This window comes from Balaenoptera ricei, chromosome 15 (assembly GCF_028023285.1).
Source record: "Balaenoptera ricei isolate mBalRic1 chromosome 15, mBalRic1.hap2, whole genome shotgun sequence".
NCBI classification, from domain to species: domain Eukaryota; kingdom Metazoa; phylum Chordata; class Mammalia; order Artiodactyla; family Balaenopteridae; genus Balaenoptera; species Balaenoptera ricei.
Window position 1 is genome coordinate 54,653,772 of NC_082653.1, and position 18,033 is coordinate 54,671,804.

The 18,033-nt window shown below is 49.7% G+C and overlaps 1 protein-coding gene across 1 annotated transcript in view; it reads left to right on the forward strand.

Moving 5' to 3' along the window:
* Positions 1–3,293: 3,293 nt before the first annotated feature.
* The window catches only part of SEC14L5 (SEC14 like lipid binding 5), a 41,663-nt gene continuing 26,923 nt past the window's right edge, over positions 3,294–18,033 (forward strand). The window contains exons 1-2 of the mRNA XM_059898693.1: positions 3,294–3,326; positions 3,551–3,727. Of these exons, the coding sequence (XP_059754676.1) occupies positions 3,294–3,326; positions 3,551–3,727 (210 nt within the window). The remainder of the gene's footprint in view (positions 3,327–3,550; positions 3,728–18,033) is intronic.

Here is an 18,033-nt window from a genome sequence, read left to right on the forward strand (position 1 = left end):
AGGGAAAAAAAAAAAAAAGAAGGAACAGGATTAGGAGCAGCCCGGGACAAATGAGATGTGATGCAGAAAGCAGACTGAGGGTTGCTGGAGCTGGGGGGAGGGAGGAAGGAGGAGTGACTGCTTGATGGGTACTGGTTTTCTTTTCGGGTGATGAAAATGTTCTGGAACTAGATAGCAGTGATGGATGCAAAGCCCTGTGAATGTACTAAAAGCCACTGAATTGTACACTTGAAAATGGTTAAAATTTGTAATTTTTATGTTATGTATGTTTTATCATAATAAAAAAATGTCCCATTCTCTCCAGCTTCAGCACCCTCCCAGGGCCTTTATGTATTCTAGGGCCCAGATCAAGGGCCACTTGTGTCCCCACAAGGGTCTGGACTCTGGACCCTCTCACTCCCCACCAGCTCCCCTGCCCCCTTCCCGCAGTGTCACATTGAGCTTTCTGAGGACATTTCCCTGCAGGATGCCTTCTGGGGGCATCTGTGTTTGGATCGGGCCCAGTGTTTTACTCAAATAAATGCATTACTGATGGTTGAGTTTCCTGTGGCAGTGGCCCACCTGTGGGAAGATATTCAAACATGCGAGGTGGTTTCTGGAGTCTTCAAAACCCACCATACCAAAAGGCAGCTGTGGCTCGGTCATTCTCACAGGGCAAGAAGGAAGCGGCAGATAGAGGCTGAACGTCTTGCCCCTGAGACTGACTTCATGCCTCCAGTGTTCCCATCGAATCAGCCCATTCTTTTGGTACCTCCTCAGTCCCGAACCAGGATGCCTGGATATCTTTGCAGCTCAGGCTGGGAAATAACATCTTCTGGGTACTTCCGCTGCAGCCCTGGGGCAAGAAGTCCTGGGTTTGAGTTCCTTACTAGCTGTGTGACCTAGGGCAAGTTACTCAACCTCCCTGTGCCTTAGTTTCCTTGTCTTTAAAACGAGGATTAACAGTTTTGGCCTTAAAAGGTTTTTTGCTTTGTTTGTTTTAATTTAGGTATAGTTATATAACATAAAATTAACCATTTTAATGTGTACAATTTAGTGTTATTTAGCGCATTCGCAGTGTTGTGCAACCACCAACTCTGTGGAGTGCAAAAACATTTTCATCACTACAGGGGTTATTTTTGAGGATTAAATGTGTGAATGTTTGTAAAGCCTTCGAACTGTGCCTGATACAGCACGTGCCAAGTAAGTGCTCAATAAACTGTAGGAGCGATTGATAGGAAAACGGAATAGGAAGCACGTGGCATGTGGTGCTCTTACTAATTCGCTTCCCTTGGCTGGAGGAGGAGGGAGTTAGGCTCTCACTCCCTTCTAGGCCCCATTTTCCACTTTGAGCTCTCTGTACCCACGCAGCGGTCGCACCCCTTCCCCCCCACCCAGTGGCCTCCTCACCGGTTGCGGGCAGGGGCGGCGCTGATGGTAGCCAGGAGACCTGGAGCCTCCCCGCAGTCTCAGGGCCTCTCCTCTGCTCCTCGTGACTTTTCTTGCCCCCAACCCCTGCATCTCCCACGCCAGCTCCTACTCCCCAAAGCTGCCACCTTCTGTGGCCAAGGAGACACGGGTGGGGTGGCCAGGATGATTCAGCCGGGGTGGAAGAGAATAATAGGAGCGTGAGCACGCCCACAACTGGGAGGAGCTCTTGCGAGCGGACCTCCCCCACTTATGAGCGCACCAGCTCCCTCCCCAGGGCTGGCATTTACTCCAAACATCCTGGGATCCCCAGGCGCTAGGAATGACCTCCAAGATCCCCCCACACTGCCAGGCCTGTCCACTTAGAAGAACCACTTGGGGAGCTTGTTAAACAAGCACGTTCCCAGGCTCTTCGAGCAGTGCACGGGACTCTGCATTTCAACATGCACCCTGCTGAGGGAAGTCTTAGGAGCTGGAGAGTTTGGGATAGATTGCTCCGCCCCACCTTTCCAGGTGTAAACATCCCAATTTGTGGTTACTTTGTGCCAACTCAATGCCTTTCGTGCTGTAACAACAGCCAACAGTGTCGCGTCCTGCACTGACGCCCAGGAGGAGCATGAGTTTCCCTGATGAAACCCGGGTCCAGCTATACATCCCGGACTCCCATGTTGCGCGACAATTCCCCTTGGTGGCGACCCCAGGAGCCATGGACTGTCGTTTGCTGCCACCTTGTGGCAGGGATGGGAACCGTGCGCTCCATTTCAATTCTTGATAACCTTAAGAAAACGCACTGAGTACTTACCGTGTGCCATGTCCCCAGTAAGATCCTGCGAACGTGGGGCAGATGAATAAGACAGACATGGTCTCTTGCCCTTGCGGAGCTCACAGTCTCCTGGGTCAGACCTACAAATAAATAAAATGAATGAATAAATAAGGTGATTACAGAGTGTGACACACGCTAGGAAGGAAGCAAACAGGCTGGTTATCACAAGGTGCAACGATATATTTGCTAAACAGAGCGCTGTCTGTCTCCCTGTACACAGTCTCCCTGCCCAGAACTGTGGGCCACGCAAGGGCAGGCAGCTTGTCTGACTCTCTCTTGCAGATGGGTGAAGTCACACAGTGCTGGCACATAGTAGGTGCTTAGTAAATGTCAAGTGAATGAATACACGGATGACAAGGCTGTCCAGAGCCAGCTTCTTGGCTCCTCCAGGACAAACAGATGCGGAGAGGGAAGGGAGGGCTATGGAAGGAAGGCTGGGTCCCCGGGATCCTGGGAGGGCCGGGAGGGTTTACGTGTGAGCTAAAATGAGAAGGATGGGAAATCGTCACCCTCCCGGGGAAGCCCCAGTCCACCCTGTTTTAAATTGTACCCTCACTCCGCTCGCTTCTTGAATCCCTTCCCTGGTTATTTTTTCACCTTGGTATTTTCCCCCATCTCACATAGTACTATATATTTGCCTTATTTATTTAATGTCTGTCTCCCCCACTGAAATGTAAACTCTACGAGGGCAAGGATTTTTTACCTGTTCTGTTCACTGATGACTCTCCAGCGCCTAGAAAGGCCTGACACTTAGCAGGAGCTCTGTAAATGCAAGCATGTGAGTGAAAGATGCACGTTGGCGGCTTAGGGCAGGGCCAAAAGGGCTCTGGGGCGTAGCCAGTGGAGGGAGCAGACTCAGAGCCCAGGCGGAGGGGGTTGACCCGAGTTAGGGAAGGGGGCCAAACGTGAACTGTACTAGGGCCAGCAGGGCTGGGCGGGGCAAGGGTTCGCCTGGGAGCAGAGCTACACTGGGGTTGGAGCCTTGGGGCGGGGTCTTCCTGGGGCTGAGCCACCCCCGAGGCTGCGTGCTTTAGGGGCGGGACCCTATGGAAGCGTGGCGGGCATGAGGAGTGGCCAGTCTGGAGAAAGGGCCGGGGTGGGGGCGTGGTCAAACAAGGATGCATAAAATGAAGGGAGGGGCTAAGGCTGGGTGGGGCCAGTCTGGGGCGGGGCCTGTCCAGAGGGTAAATCTGGGCGGGGCCGGGGCTGAGCGGAGTGGGAGGGCGGGGGCGGGGCCAGGCCAGGGCGGGATCTCCGCTGTCCTGGGTCCTGGAGCGCTCCCCCCTCCCGCAGGCCCCTCCCTGACCGGCCCGGACGCAGGGTGTGCAGGTCAGGACGCCCCACGCTCGGCGATCGCCGGCCCGGACTGCAGGGTCCAGCGACCGCGGTTGCGCCCCGCCCCGGTGCTGCGCTCTGGGCCAGTCGGCCGCGGGGGATCCCGGCGGGCTCAGCTCCGTGCTGCCGCGGGGCTGCGTCCCGGAGACTCCGAGGGCTAGGGTGAGCGGGGCTTCGGGGGGCCTGTGCCTGCATGCATGTGGGCGCATGCATCAGTGTGTGTGCGTGTGTGTGCATCTCTATGCGCATCCGGGGAGCTATGTGCGAGCATGGAGTTGAGTAGGTGCGCGCTCCAGGGAGCTGGGCTTGTGTGCAAAGTTGAGGGCGTGTGCAAGGGCGGTCCCGTGTGGGAGGGGAGTCGTGCATGTGTGCGCGTGTGTGGCAGAGACAGTGCGTGTGAAGTTTGGTGAAGACTGTGTGCGTATGTTAGGGTGTCTTGGAGGAAAATGGGAGGGCAGGTGCAATGATTCTTGGGGGGACTGCAGGGTCGGGACGCCCATGGTAAGCTGTGGGGTGCAGTGGGTGAATGAATTGTGGGAGTGTAAGAATTGCGAATGTGTGTGTTTCCAGGTGGGTGGCTTTATGGGGTTTTCCAGGGGCCCTCAGCACGAGGATGGAGGAACGTTTGGGGGTACTGATTGCTCCTGAGGAGCGAGTGTGGTCCGGGGCATTGAGTAATGGACAGGGCAAGTGTTTGGGGCATGGCCCAAAGTAATTTGGGGATCACATCGGCCTCTTTGCTTTGAGGGCTGGGGAGATGTGCAGATGGGGCCAAAGGGATGGGCCTGCCCCTTGCTGGGGTGCAGTGGGCAGGGTTCCTGCTTCCCGTGCAGGGAGCTGCTCCCTCACCAGATGCCCTCACCCAGGCTCTGTGCCCATTCCTGCCTGGCTGGCTTCCGCTGGTGGTCCTGCGAGAACATGGTGCAGAAGTACCAGTCTCCTGTCTGCGTCTACAAGTACCCATTTGAGTTGGTCATGGCGGTGAGTGACCCCTGACCCTAGGGCCCCTTGTGTAACAGTTGGAGGGAAACAAGAGGTCAGCTATGATGGGAGGGAGACGGAGACCCTCGGATCCCCAGATCAGAAGGAATTAATGAGCTACTCCACTAACCTGGTGGGTCCAGCTTCTAACCAGGCCATCCCACCTTTCCCCACAACTTCTAGAACGCTTGCCCACTGACCCAAACACAAGGTCTTTCTTTCTTTTCCTTACTGAAGCTTATCTGTTTGCATCTTGGTCTCCTTTGTCAGAAAACAAGGCTATCAAGGGCCGAGCTGTTTGCTGGCTGTCGTTTTGTGTACTGTTAGTAATAATAATAATAATAATGGTACATATTCTAATGAGGATGATGACAGCAGCCATTCACTGAGGGTTTGCTAAATTTACATACGTTGTTTTGTTTAATTCCCAGAAGCTCTTATTATTCTCATTTTACCTGCATTAAACCAAAGCTTGGACAGGTGAAGGAATGGCCTTAAGTTCTGTGGCCAGGAAGAGGTAGAGCCAGGCTTGGATCTGCACGGTGGGCGGGGGTGGGGGTGGGGGTGGGGATTCCAGGACCACAACGCCCCCCATGTCCTCCCTCTGCTCACACGCCCCCCCCTCCCCTTCAAGGAAGCTGAGACCAGGGGGAGAGGGGGCGCGAGTGGGCAGGAAGGGTCTGGGAGCAGTTGTCTAACTATGCAACATAGAACTGTCTCCCAGGCCCTCCTGGATCAATGGTCTGTGCACTGTGGGGCAGGTGTGGGGGACAGGCAGACGTGGGTTTCCTTCTTGGTGCCAATCACTCTGCCTCTCAGAGCTTTCCTCCCCAGTAAAACAGAAGCAATGCTATGGGGCTGTGGTGAGGAGTGAATGAAATAGTGCCTGGTGCCTCTGGCTCAGTGCCTGGCACACAGTAGGTGCTCACTAAATGCAGCTGTCCCTGTTATTACACCACATGGTGTTTTAAATGATTGTACTGAAAGTGTAAGAAACACCAAAATCCACCCCCATCGTCCTCATCCCACCCTTGGTTGCTTAATCCCAGCCTACTATCCGAGGACTTTCATATCAGTTGACGGCTCTGTGTGTGTGTCCTCCCCTAACCTATTCTATGAATCTACCTACATATGTGTTTATAGTCACGTAAAAGATGAAAAAGCATCATTGCAGTAATCCATACATGTCGTGCTGTAATGTGTAGATGGTTCCAGGTCAGGAAAGAAGCAGGAGCAGGCCTGGGCTTGTATTGACAAGCTGGGTGACCTTGGGCAAGTTACTTAACCTCTCTGAGCCTGCACTTTCCATCTCTAAAATGAGGATTACATGGTTTCCAAATCTGGGGTTCTGCTGTGGATTGAGTCAACACATGTAAAGCTCCCGGTACAAGGTCTGGCACAGACCAAATGCTATTACTGTTATTGTTACTGTTATTGTGTTGTTGTCTGTGGCTGTGTGACTTTCCTTCATTTGTAATGGGGGTGGGACACCCCAGAGACCTAGGGATGTGCAGTCAGAAGTGCTGCGTCCCTGCCGTTGCCTGGCTGTGCTCTGACTGTGTGTCTTTAGAAAGTCACTGAATTTCTCTGAGCCCCCATTTCTTCCTTTGTGAAATAGGACTGGTTATATGCACCTCATAAGGTTGTAATTAGGATTGAAGGTGATTAGAGTGCATGTGTGGTGGGGGGTGGGGAGGGGAGGTGGCCAGCACAGGGCCTGGTCCATACTTAGTGGACAATAAATGGCAGCTAAATATAAATAGTCATCCTCTGTCTAAGGCTCCAGACAGCTCACATATTCTGACCCTAGGACTCATTCATTCATTCATTCACTCAATAGAAGAGAGACACTGTCCCCACTTTTCTGGGATAACCTATGGCCCAGAGAGCCATGAAGCCAAGAAGCTGAGACAAATGACTATAGAATGGAAAACTAGCAAATTTCTATTATTGCATGGGCTTAATAAATGTAAATTTAATTTAGTATGTTTAGGATTCTCAAAAAAATATTTACAATCATTGCATTTTAAAATAAAAATGCCTGCTAAGACTTAAGACTTAGCACTTAAGACTGTATTAATAGGACTGTTGGAATATGTGAAGTGTATTTTGTCAGCTTTGAGTTCCATAATTGACTCAGTTTACTCCCCTAGCTGTTAACAATCTCTAGGGGTTGATGGATAAATGCTTGTGGGTACAACAGGAAACAAAAGTTTTCAGATATTTATTATCTGTATTGTACTAATTTGTCATTTGTATTTTTCAAATACTATGTCACCTTATCTCCATACAGTCCTTGTTGGTGAAAGGGCCCCAAACTGCCCCAACATTGTCGACAAAGCCGCTTTGCCAACTGTTTACAAAACAGCATTGTCCCCAGAATAGCTGCATAACTCAACATAACTTGCTCGCTGTGTGGGCACAAAAGGGTTTTTCTGCACTTAATGTCGGTCTTTGTTTCTCAGCTAAACACTTGCCCTCAGTTTGGGTCAGATGCCAGGGAAGTTTCGGATGAACTCAGCTATTTTGACCATATCCGAGTGACCAGACAAGCTGGCCTTTTGGTTTTTCTGTTTAACAAAACTGACTTGAGAATCAAAGCATCCCTTCACTTCTTCAGAAATCCACCAAACCACTGAAGTTCACAAACCACTGAAACTGGGTTTGTGGAATTGGTTATAAAATAGTACTAAGGCAACCTTTCTAGAGCCAGCTTAAATTTTTTTAAAAATGATTTCTCTCTTTCATTTCAAAAATGTAACTAATCCACTGAATGGGTATCTCTCTCCTTGGGCCAAATTCCTTGACATGAATTCTGTTTCTGAAGGATGGAATTCTAGGGACCTTTGCTTTCTCCTTTCTTGATAGTATTCTGTATTATTGGGTTCAAAACAATGAGCTTGTATTATCTTGGTAAGCAGAGGAATACAATTAAGACAATGGAGGCAGCTGCCTATCCAGGGTTGGAGAGAATCCCTTGTCCCTTTGAATGTGGGGTCCCCGAAGGTGGGGGGTCTTTGTGGAGATCCCAGTATGTAGAGCACAAAGACCATGTTTTGGACTGTGGACTGTGGTTACTTAAGCCCTGAAGGCCACTCTCTGGTCAGCCTACAGCCCATTGTGAATGATTTCCAGCTCATCTGGGCTCTTCTCCTGAATGGGTGGAGGTTACAAGCCAGACCCTCCAGGCCGGATCCCTGCTCCAATTTCTTAGCTGTGAAATGGAGATAATAAAGGCCGCTGCTCCTCAGAGAGCTGAAGTGAGGATTAAGTGAAGGGACATGTGTACCCAGACAGAGCCTGGCACGTTGTTTAATGCTCATGAAATATCCCTTAAGTGTATTATTATCATTTACTGTTTTAACAGCTTTTTTGAGCTATAACTCACCTACCATACAATTCACCCATTTAAAGGGTCCAAATCAAAGGTCTTTAGTATATTCATAGAGTTGTGCAACCATCACCACTGTCAGTTTTAGAACATTTTCATCACCCCAGAAAGAAACCCCATACCCTTTAATCATTATCTCCTAAACTTCCCCATCCCGCCTGGCCCTTGACAACCACTAATCTACTCTCTGTCTATGGTTTTGCCTATTTTGGACACTTCATATAAATGAAATCATACACTATGTGGCCTTTTGTGACTGACTTCCCTCACTTAGCATAATATTTTCAAGGTTCATCCAGGTTGTAGAATCTATCAGTATTTCAACCCTTTTTGTGGCTGAATAATATTCACATTATGTGGATAGACCACATTTGTTTATCCATTCACAAGCCTATGGACATTTAGATTGTTTCAAATTTGGGGCTATTATGAATAACATTGCTGTGAACACTGATGCACAAGTTTTTGTGTGGACCTATTCCTTCCAAAGAAACCCCTGCTGTGAATGGTGGTTATTATTTAGAATATTTAGGCAGATTCTAGTTTAAATTTTATTTAACAAACATGTACACAGCACCTACTAGTTTTGAGTTCATTCAAATATTAACTCATGTGCTTCTCAGAACTACCCCATGAGCTAGGTTTGGTGGGTAGCCCCATTTTACAGTTGAGGAGACTGAGGCACAGAAAGGATGAATGGATTATCCAAGGCCACACAGCGAACACATGGCAGGTGTGGACTTAACTGCAGGCAGTTTGGCTCCAGAGTTTACATCTCCAACCATGAGCCCTGCTGTTTCTCAGGGCTGAGGATCTGAAGTTATTGGGGTGGCCTCTGGGCCGAGTAAGCCATCCCATGGGGCAGTTACCATCAGGATTGTGTCTGGAATGTCCACACCCCATCAGAACCCTGCAAAGGAGAGCAGAGCCAAAACCTACAGTCCCTGGCTTCTTGGAGGGCAGCTGATCACAACAGCCCAGAAAGGTTTAATGAACACTCTGTGTGCCCACCCCCTCAGGCCAGCTCAGAGGCAAGTACTTTAATAGCAGCCTCAGCTGCAGCAGAAGAGGAAACTGAGGCTTAGAGAGGTTAAGGAGACTGTCCCTGTGTCAGTGTACTTGTTTGCTAAGGCCACGTAACAAAGCATCGCACCTGGGTGGCTTAGAACAACGGAGATGTATTGCCTCCCAGTCCTCGAGGCCAGAAGTCCAAGATCCAGGTGTCAGCAGGGTCGTGTTCCCTCTGAAGGTGCTTGGGAAGGATCTGCTCCAGCCTTCTCTCCTGGCTTCTGGAGCTCCTTGGCTTGTGGCGGCATAACTCCAACTTTCACATGGTATGTTCCCTGTGTGTGTGCACCTCTATGTTCAGATTTCTTTTTTTTTGTTTTGTTTTGTTTTGTTCTTTTTGACCACGCCTCGCAGCTAGTAGGAGCCTAGTTCCCTGACCAAGGACTGAACCTGGGCCCTCAGCAGTGAGAGTGCAAAGTCCTAACCTCTGGACCACCAGCGAATTCCCTAAATTTCCCCTTTTTACAAGGACAGCAGTCATCCTGGATTTATAAGGACACCCTAATGACCTCATTTTAACTTGATTACCTATATAAAGACTATTTCTAAATGAGGCCACATTCTGATGTACCCAGGGTTAGATATCCAACATAGCTTTTTTGGGGGACACGATTCAGCCCATAACTCTCAGTCACTGGCATCATTAGTAAATGGCAGAGATTTGAATTTAGGGAATCTGACCCCATAGCCTGAGCTCACAGCCAGACATTCTGGATTCTGTCTCTGACGTTCAGTAAACCTCTGTGTGCCAGTGGCTGAGGGGGCTTCAGAAATGACCTGGCTGCCTCTTGTCCGTCCACTGCCCAGGGGTCCCTGTGGGGCTCAAAGCCCTGTGGTTTCAGGTCATCTCAGATTCTGCAAACCTAAAGGAGGAAGACGGCACGGAGTAGAATTTCCTAAGCAATAGGCTGGCTGTTCATCCGGAGGAACGGTTATAGAGGTGAGGGCTGTTGGTGCAATTAAGTGTTAAAATATTTAAAGACCTGGACTTTGTATTGATGAACAGCTTGTAATTTAGCAGATGGGTTATTAATAAGGAGCAGCCTCTGAAGGTAAATCCTTGCAGCCCAGACCAGCTGCAGGCAGTTAAAGTTGGAATCGTTGTTATGGATGTGGTTTTAATAAAGCAGCTGGGGCCTTATTTAAATGAGTTTAAATTAGTTCCCTGGAGCCTGTCATCTGATCCTGTTGCTAACAGATTAAGGGAAGCAACATTTTCCACCCTGGATTTCTTACAGGGCCCTGACGGGCTCTGATCTGGGCTGGGAGAACGGGGGTGATCCACTTCCCAGCAAAGTAATCTGATTTCAGAGGGCCCTGAAATCAACTTTAGGCCCTCATTCATTAGTTTATGCATGTGTTAATTCTTGCACGTATGCATTCCACAAATATTTATTGAGTTTCCACTGTGTGCCAAGCACCGTGCCAGGTTGCAGGGGCTACAGACTAGGTGATTCTTAGCACTTTTTGAAATGCATCATTATTCTGTTAATTTGCTTGCCTACTTGTTTATATGGAATTTGCTTGTTTATTTGTTTATATGGGTCTTTTTCATTACATTAAGCTTCAGAAAGGGGGAGACCTGGTCTGTCTTGTTCTCGTTCTGTCTTGACCTGGTTCTCCTGACATGATCCCTTCCTGCCCTCATAGAGCTTGCAGTGTGTGTGTGTGTGTGTTTGTGAGACAGAGAGAGAGAGAGTCCAGGCAATGCCATGTAGCAGGATTTGTAATTGGGGCAGAACTTGTTTCTTTGAAGAAATGAATGTGGCTTAGTTGGGCCCCTGTGATTTAGAAAGTGGCTGGCGGGGTCAGTTCATTTCTTCAAGGACTTTGGGAGCTTGGGAAGGTGTGGAAAGTGGATTGGAGGGGGGATTTCCATCCCAGAGGTGGGGAGAGCTTGGGGAAGCAGAGTTAACCAAGGCCGGGTGCATTCCTGAGACACTTAGAAAACCTAAAATAGCATTTCGGAACTTCCCTGGTGGCGCAGTGGTTAAGAATCTGCCTGCCAATGCAGGGGACACGGGTTCGAGCCCTGGTCCGGGGAGATCGCACATGCCTCGGAGCAACTAAGCCCATGTGCCACAACTACTGAGCCTGTGAGCCACAACTACTGAGCCCGTGTGCCACAACTACTGAAGTCCACGCACCTAGAGCACGTGCTCCTGCAACAAGAGAAGCCACCGCAATGAGAAGTCCGCGCACTGCAATGAAGAGTAGCCCCTGCTCGCCGCTGTCTAGACCCAATGCAGCCATAAATAAATAAATAAATATATATATAAATATATAAAAAAATAAAAATAAAAATAAAATAGCATTTCCCTCCCATCATGATCCTGACATAGCACTAAGTGTCAAGACACTCTAGGTTGGCCTCGCTGCCGCCCTGCCTCTCCCTGAACCATCAGGGGTACCAGCTGATCCCGGAAGTCCGTGGGTGCGGAGCATGTTCAGAGGAGGGTTGCTCCCCACTCCGCTCCCCGCGAGTGGGTAAGAAGCCACAGCAGGCTTTTGTGCAGTGCCCTGGCCCAGCCGATGGGCTGCACATTCCCGCAGGGCCGAAGAGGCCAAACGTTCCCCTAGCATGACCTCCCGAGGAGGACACCAGGTCCCAGCCAGGCAAAGGGAGGCCAGCTTCCTTCCTCTTCCTTCCTTCCTTCCTTCCCTTCCTTCCTTCCCTCCTTAAGCAAATATTGGCTGGGTGTCTATGGTGTCCCAGGTGTGCTGCGAGGCCACTGGGGAATCCAGTGGGGAAGGAAACAGACCTAGAGACAGAGGCATTGACTATAAACAAATAAACACAGACATGATACCCTATTCCAAATCACGATCTGGTAGGGCTATAAACCATCCAGAAGATGGCTTACCCTCTTAAAAAACTGTGGTAAAATATACATAACACAAAATTAACCATTTTTAGGGGTACAGTTTGGTGGCATTAAGTGCATTCACATTGTTGTGCAACCATCACCGCCATCCATTGCCATAACTTTTTCATCCTCCCGTACTGAAACTCTGTCCCCATTAAACACTAACTCCCTGTTCTCTCCCTCCCCCAGTCCCTGGTAACCACCATTCTACTTTCTGTCTCGATGAATTTGACGACTCTAGGGACCTCATATAAGTGGAATCATACAGTATTTGACCTTTTGTGTCTGGCTTCTTTCACTGAGTATTATGTTTTCGAGGTTCATCCATGTTGTAGCGTGTGTCAGTATGTCATTCCTTTTTATGGCTGCATAATATTCCCCTATATGGCTGGACCATATTTTGTTTTTCCATTCATTTGTCAATGGATATTGGGGTTGTTTCCACTTTTTTGGCTACTGTGAATAATGCTGCTGTGAACATGGGTGTACAAATATCAATTCAAGAACCTGTTGGTTTACCCTTGTCCATTAAAAAAAAGAAATCTACTATGTGGTGACTGGCACTGTGCTAAATGTCTCACACATCTTATCTCCCTTTAATCTTTTCAGCAACCCTTACAGAGTCGGTATCATTGTCATCATCATCATCCTTTTTTTTCTGAGGAAACTGAGTCTCAGAGAAGCTAAGGTGAGATCACCCCACTGGCAGGTGGCAGAGGCAGCATCTAAACCCCATGCATTGTCTCTGCCACTTCACCATATCCCAGCCTTGCCCCCTGCAGGGTCCTTCTGACTTTTTGTCTCCATCGTTTTGTCTCCTGAGCTGCCTTTGACTAGAATAGCAGCAGGTTTCTCAGCTACAGGGCCATCTGGGTACAGCTGTTTCTATAGATTGTATACAGCAGTCATTTCAAAAGGTTCCAGAGTGATGTTGCCCTGGTTCACCCATGTCTGCTTGCCTTCATCAGCGGGGATGTAACTACTGCCATCGGGTGTCTGATGGCTCCTTCAGCAACTCTGAGCAACTCTGCCAAGAGCTGGGGGATCCACACAATGAAATATTATTCAGCTGTGAAAAGGAATAAAGCATTGACACAGGCTACAACATGGATGAGCCTCAGAAACATAATGCTCAGTGAAAGAAGCCAGACACAAAAGGCCACGTATTATATGATTCCATTTGCATTAAATGTCCAGAAAAGGCAAATCCATAGAGAGAGAAAGTGGATTAGTGGATGCCTAGGGCTGGGTTGGGGGGAAAGGGGAGTGACTGTGATGGGTGTGGGGTTTCTGTGGGGTGATGAGACGTTTTGGTGTTAGAGAGTGGTGATGGTTGCAAAACTTTGTGAATGTTCTAAAATCCACTGAACTGTACATTTTTATTTTAAAAAATACATATATATATATTTATTTATTTTGGCTGCGCCAGGTCTTAGTTGAGGCACGCAGGATCTTTGTTGCGGCATGCGGGATCTTTAGTTGTGGCATACGGACTCTTAGGTGCGGCATGCGGGATCTAGTTCCCTGACCAGGATCGAACCTGGGCCCCCTGCATTGGGAGCGCAGAGTCTTACCCACTGGACCACCAAGGAAGTCCCTGAACTGTACACTTTTTAAGAGTGCATTTTATGGTATGAGAATTATATCGCAATTTAAAAAAAGAGTTGGGGGAGCTGAGAGGATTGATACGTCTGTCCTGGGGTCTCCCAGGCTTGCCGGGGAAGCTGGGGGTGGACAGGAAAGTCCCCTGAGGAGTGTGACAGGGAGGGTACACTTTGTGCAGTGGTCACGGTTGTCAGTGCCGAATCAAGCCTGCAGCACGGAAAGAGAAGGTGAAGTGTTGGGCTAGAATATGTTGGTGTGGTTTGGATACTCTTTTCCCACTTTTGGCGGAAGGTTTGGGGTAAGCAGCATTCCAGCTTCCTTTGAATTTGCATGAGGAAGAGCAGGAAGGAAGGAGGGAGGGGAGGGGAGGAGGGAGCAGCTGCCAAGTGATTAGCAGAAATAGCTTTTCTGTACTTTATAGAATCTCACTCTTTTTTAAAATTTAAATTTATTGAACAAATGCTTATGTAGAACGAACCATGTGCCAGGCACTGTTCTCAGCTCTTAACCAAAACAGACTCCTTTATTCCCCTGATGGCTCAGTAAGAGAGCTACTTTTCTTATTCTCCTTTTAACAAATGAAGGAAGGAGGGAATTGAGAGCTTGATGACTTGTTCAAGGCTACAGAGCTGGTAGTAAGCAGAGCAGAAATTCGAACCCAAGCCCCAGAGTCCACACCCTTCATGGCTAAGCTGCACTGTCATTCACTCCTTTATCATGTAATGTCTATTGAGTGTCGACTGCACGCTAGGCATTTTGCTAAGCACTAGGGATTCAGGGCTGATGAGTTTTTACTTCAGCAGTTGTGACACGGGAAAGAAGGAAAGAGGCACAACTGAGCACTCATTGGGAGGTTTCATGATTACTCCCCTTTATAGAGTAATCATGTTATAGACTAATCATGTTCTCAGGGAGAAACAGGAAGTACTGTGCTCAAGGTTACCCAGCCTGGAGATGGGCAAGTCTGGCTAGGAATCCAGGCTCCCCTTTCCACATGCTTAGTGTGTTGATGTGGATTTTTGCAGGATGGGCAGCTCATAGGAGACCTTCAATAGAAGTTTCCACTGGCCTCTGCCTGCCCCAGCCCTGTCCCTGCCTGGGCAAGTTCTGGGCCTTGGACCAGCTCCCTTTCTGAGCTGGCACGCGTGGGTGTCCCTCTCCAATCACTTGGCGGAAGGGCTGAAACCGAATCCTTCTGCTACCCTGTGTCCCTGAGGAGGCCACAGCATGTGTTTGTCCAACTGGGAGAAGCTCAGGCCTGATTTTTGGGGATAGCAGTCAGTGTCTGAGGCTCTCAGGTAGGGATAAAACTAGCTGTGTGAGCTGGTTTCCAACACAGGGAGGGTCCTATGAACTACATGATCCTGTAAGACCCTGTCACCTGCTAAAGGCAAAGGGGCCCTGATCTGAGGGTTTTGGGCCAGCAGGATGCAGGATTTCCAAAACACTGATATTTGTGATGTAGCCAGTGTCCCCTGAGAGGCAGGACTGGGAGGTTCAGGGCTGGGGGCTGGGTCAGATGGACCTGCGATCCAACCCCACCACTTAGTGGCCCTGTGATGCCAGAGGCAAGTCACTCTGCCTTCTCGAGCCTCAACTTGCTCATCTGTAAAATGGGGAAATACGAGTTTCCATCCCAACAGGATGTCATGAGGACAAAATGGTGCAGTCAGCCCTCTGTAAATGTCACCATAACAACAGTGTCCAACACCAGCCCTCACAACCCCAAGGAATCTCTGGCTGACAGCCTCTGACTCTGGAGAATTAGCACTGGGGTAGACTCCTTATTTTGGGGCCCCCTGCCTTCCAGATGGAGCCTGGGCTCTGGGGTCCCCTCAGTGCTTGGGGTGGCACCATTGTTGAAACAGCAGTGCCTTCCCTCACACAGTCAGGGAAAGCTGGGTCCAAGAGCCCGTCTGCTGCTGATCAGCTCTGCCGTTATCTGGGGGTGCCAGACAGGGTTCTTCCAACAAGAGGTTTGTAACAAGAGGAAGTTGGTGAAGCTCGGTTGGCTGTGTGCACTGAGCTAACGGCCTGTCATTCCTCTCCCTGGACCCCTTTCTTGGGGCTTTTTGGGCCATTGGCAAGTTTGCATTCTTTCTTTCCTTGCCCATCGGCTTTTCTTTTTTAGCCCTAGTTAGCCCAAGAACTGAGATGGGCACAGGTCTGAGTTCAGTGCCGCAAAAAAACACATAGCCCAGGCCTTGGGTATGCCATGTGCAAGCAAGTATATGGTTAGAAGGTGCCATAAGTGCTACCAAGAAAATGAACAGGACAGAGAACAGTACAGGAGGCAGCCTTGCAGGGATGAAGGTAGGGGAGGATGTCCCAGGAAGGGGGGCCAGCACAGATGAGTCCCTGAAGCCAGAACATCTCTTGAGCCTCCAATCCAGGTCTCCTACCTCCTGGAAGCCCCTGTGACTCAAACCTCTCTCCCCCTTTGATGTCAAGTGGATTGATTAGTGTTCCAAGAAGAGGGAGCAGCAAGTGCAAAGGCCCTGTGGCAGGAACAAGCTTGGTGGGTATATTTGTTTCCTGTGGCTGCCATAACAAAGTACCACAAACTGGTACTGGTGGCTTAAACAGCAGACGTTTTTTACCTCATAGTCCTGGAGGCTGGAAGCCTGAGATCAAGGTGTCGGCAGAGTTGGTTCCTATTGAGGGCTGCGAGGGAGAATCTGTTCCATGCCTCTCCCCTAGCTTCTGGTGTGGCTGGAAATCCTTGGTGTTCCTTGGCTTCACCCCAACCTGTGCCTTCGTCTTCACGTGGCATTCTCTGTGTGTGTGTGTTTGTGTCCAAATTTCCCTGTTTTAAAAGGACGCCAGTCCTATTGGATTAGGGCCCCCCCCCTACTCCAATATGACTTCATCTTAATTAATTACATCCACAACAGACCTATTTCCAAATAAGGTCACATCTTGAGGTACTGGGGGGGGGGTTAGGATTTCAACCTATGAATTTTGTTAGGGGTGGATGACACACAATTCAACCTATGACAGCATGTTCCAAAAACAGCAAGGCTGGAGCAGAGAAAAGGAGGCTGCAGTGGGAGGTGGGATGGTGGCACAGAGTAAGGAGTGTAAAGGGTAAGAGTGGGATTTGTTCCGGGCATCCAGGCCTGTTCTGAGTATGTCGTTCCATCTGGGGAGCAGGAGAGAGACTGCAGAACAGAGGAATTGGAGATGCTCAGGGGCAGTGTGGCCACTGCTTGGCAGGAGTTGAAGGACTGAGGGTGGAGAAATCAAGACCACATGGCCCCGGCGGAAAATGCCTGGGCTGTTTCCAAGCTGCTGAGCAAGGGGTTCCTGAGGGAGCAGGGGCTGGGCCGGCTTGGGATTTAAATCCAGGTTCACCATTTTGCACTGTGTGACATTGGGTAAGTTACTTAGTGTCTCTGGGCTCCAGTTTCCTCATTTGTCAAATGGGGGCGCCATACAGAGGATTAAATGGAAGAAGGCACACAGCTGGAGGAGCAGAGTCGAGGCCTCACTGTGTGCCAACTGCTCTGAGACGTGATCTAGTGACATCCTTACCACCAGCCCATTTTATAGATGATGAGACGGAGGCTCAGAGAGGGCAAGCGACTTGCCTAAGGTCACGCAGTGAGAAGGTAGCAGGAACTCAAACTGAGTCTGACCAGTTCTGACACATGCACCCCTTTCCCTCCATAAACCTTCAAACAAATGTCAGCATCCCTCTGCCCATCACAGAGGTGGGGCAGAGCCCAGCTCCTCTGGCTCCCTCTGCTCAGAAGGGGCTGGGAGGGAGTTGTTCGCAGTTCTTGCAAATGTGCACTGTGCCACCATTTGAGTCCTGTTGCCTGGAGAATAAAAACCCTGGGTGCCTACTATGCTCCAGGCTCTGCGTGAGATACTCAACCTGGTATATACCCATTTTCCAGATGATGAAACGGCTAAGAGAAAAGAAGGGACTTGCTTCTCCTGGAGGTGGAGCTGGGCTTCATGCCAGGTGCCTGACCCCACCCCAAGCTCTGCTTACTTTGCTATGCAGCTCCTTCCTCAGTGGAGAAATGCCTTCCTTTGAAAGAGGGTTCAAGGCAACCTGAGATGTGTAGGGGAGACACAGTTCTCAGGGGGCCTCCCTTGCCAGCCCTGAGACTAGGCCCCCAGGAGTGCCGTTGTGCATTCTCCCCTGAGGAGAGTTATTCTAACCCTGGTGTGTTTGTACAAAGCAACCAGCCTCTACACATGGAGGCAGCCCTGTCCTCCTGACCCTGGCGGACGATGCGCTGGGCTGGCCTCGTGGGGCCTTGAGTGACACCAAGAGCACCAAGCATTTCTTCCTTGTTCCTCCCGCGCCTCTGCCCTTCTGAGCTGGGTGGTCCCACCTCCCTGCCAGGAGCCAGGAGGGATGGGAAGGAGGTGTGTGTCCTCAGATGCCAGCACTACTTTTGGAGCTCACTTTGATCCTTGATTCTGGGTCCCGTGGCTGTGACAGGCTCTTGGAGCAAACCCCGCTTGAATACAGTCAGCTACGGATGCTGGTATGCCCCCCCGCGGCTCTGACCCTGGCACTTCTGGAATTGAGCTCTCAT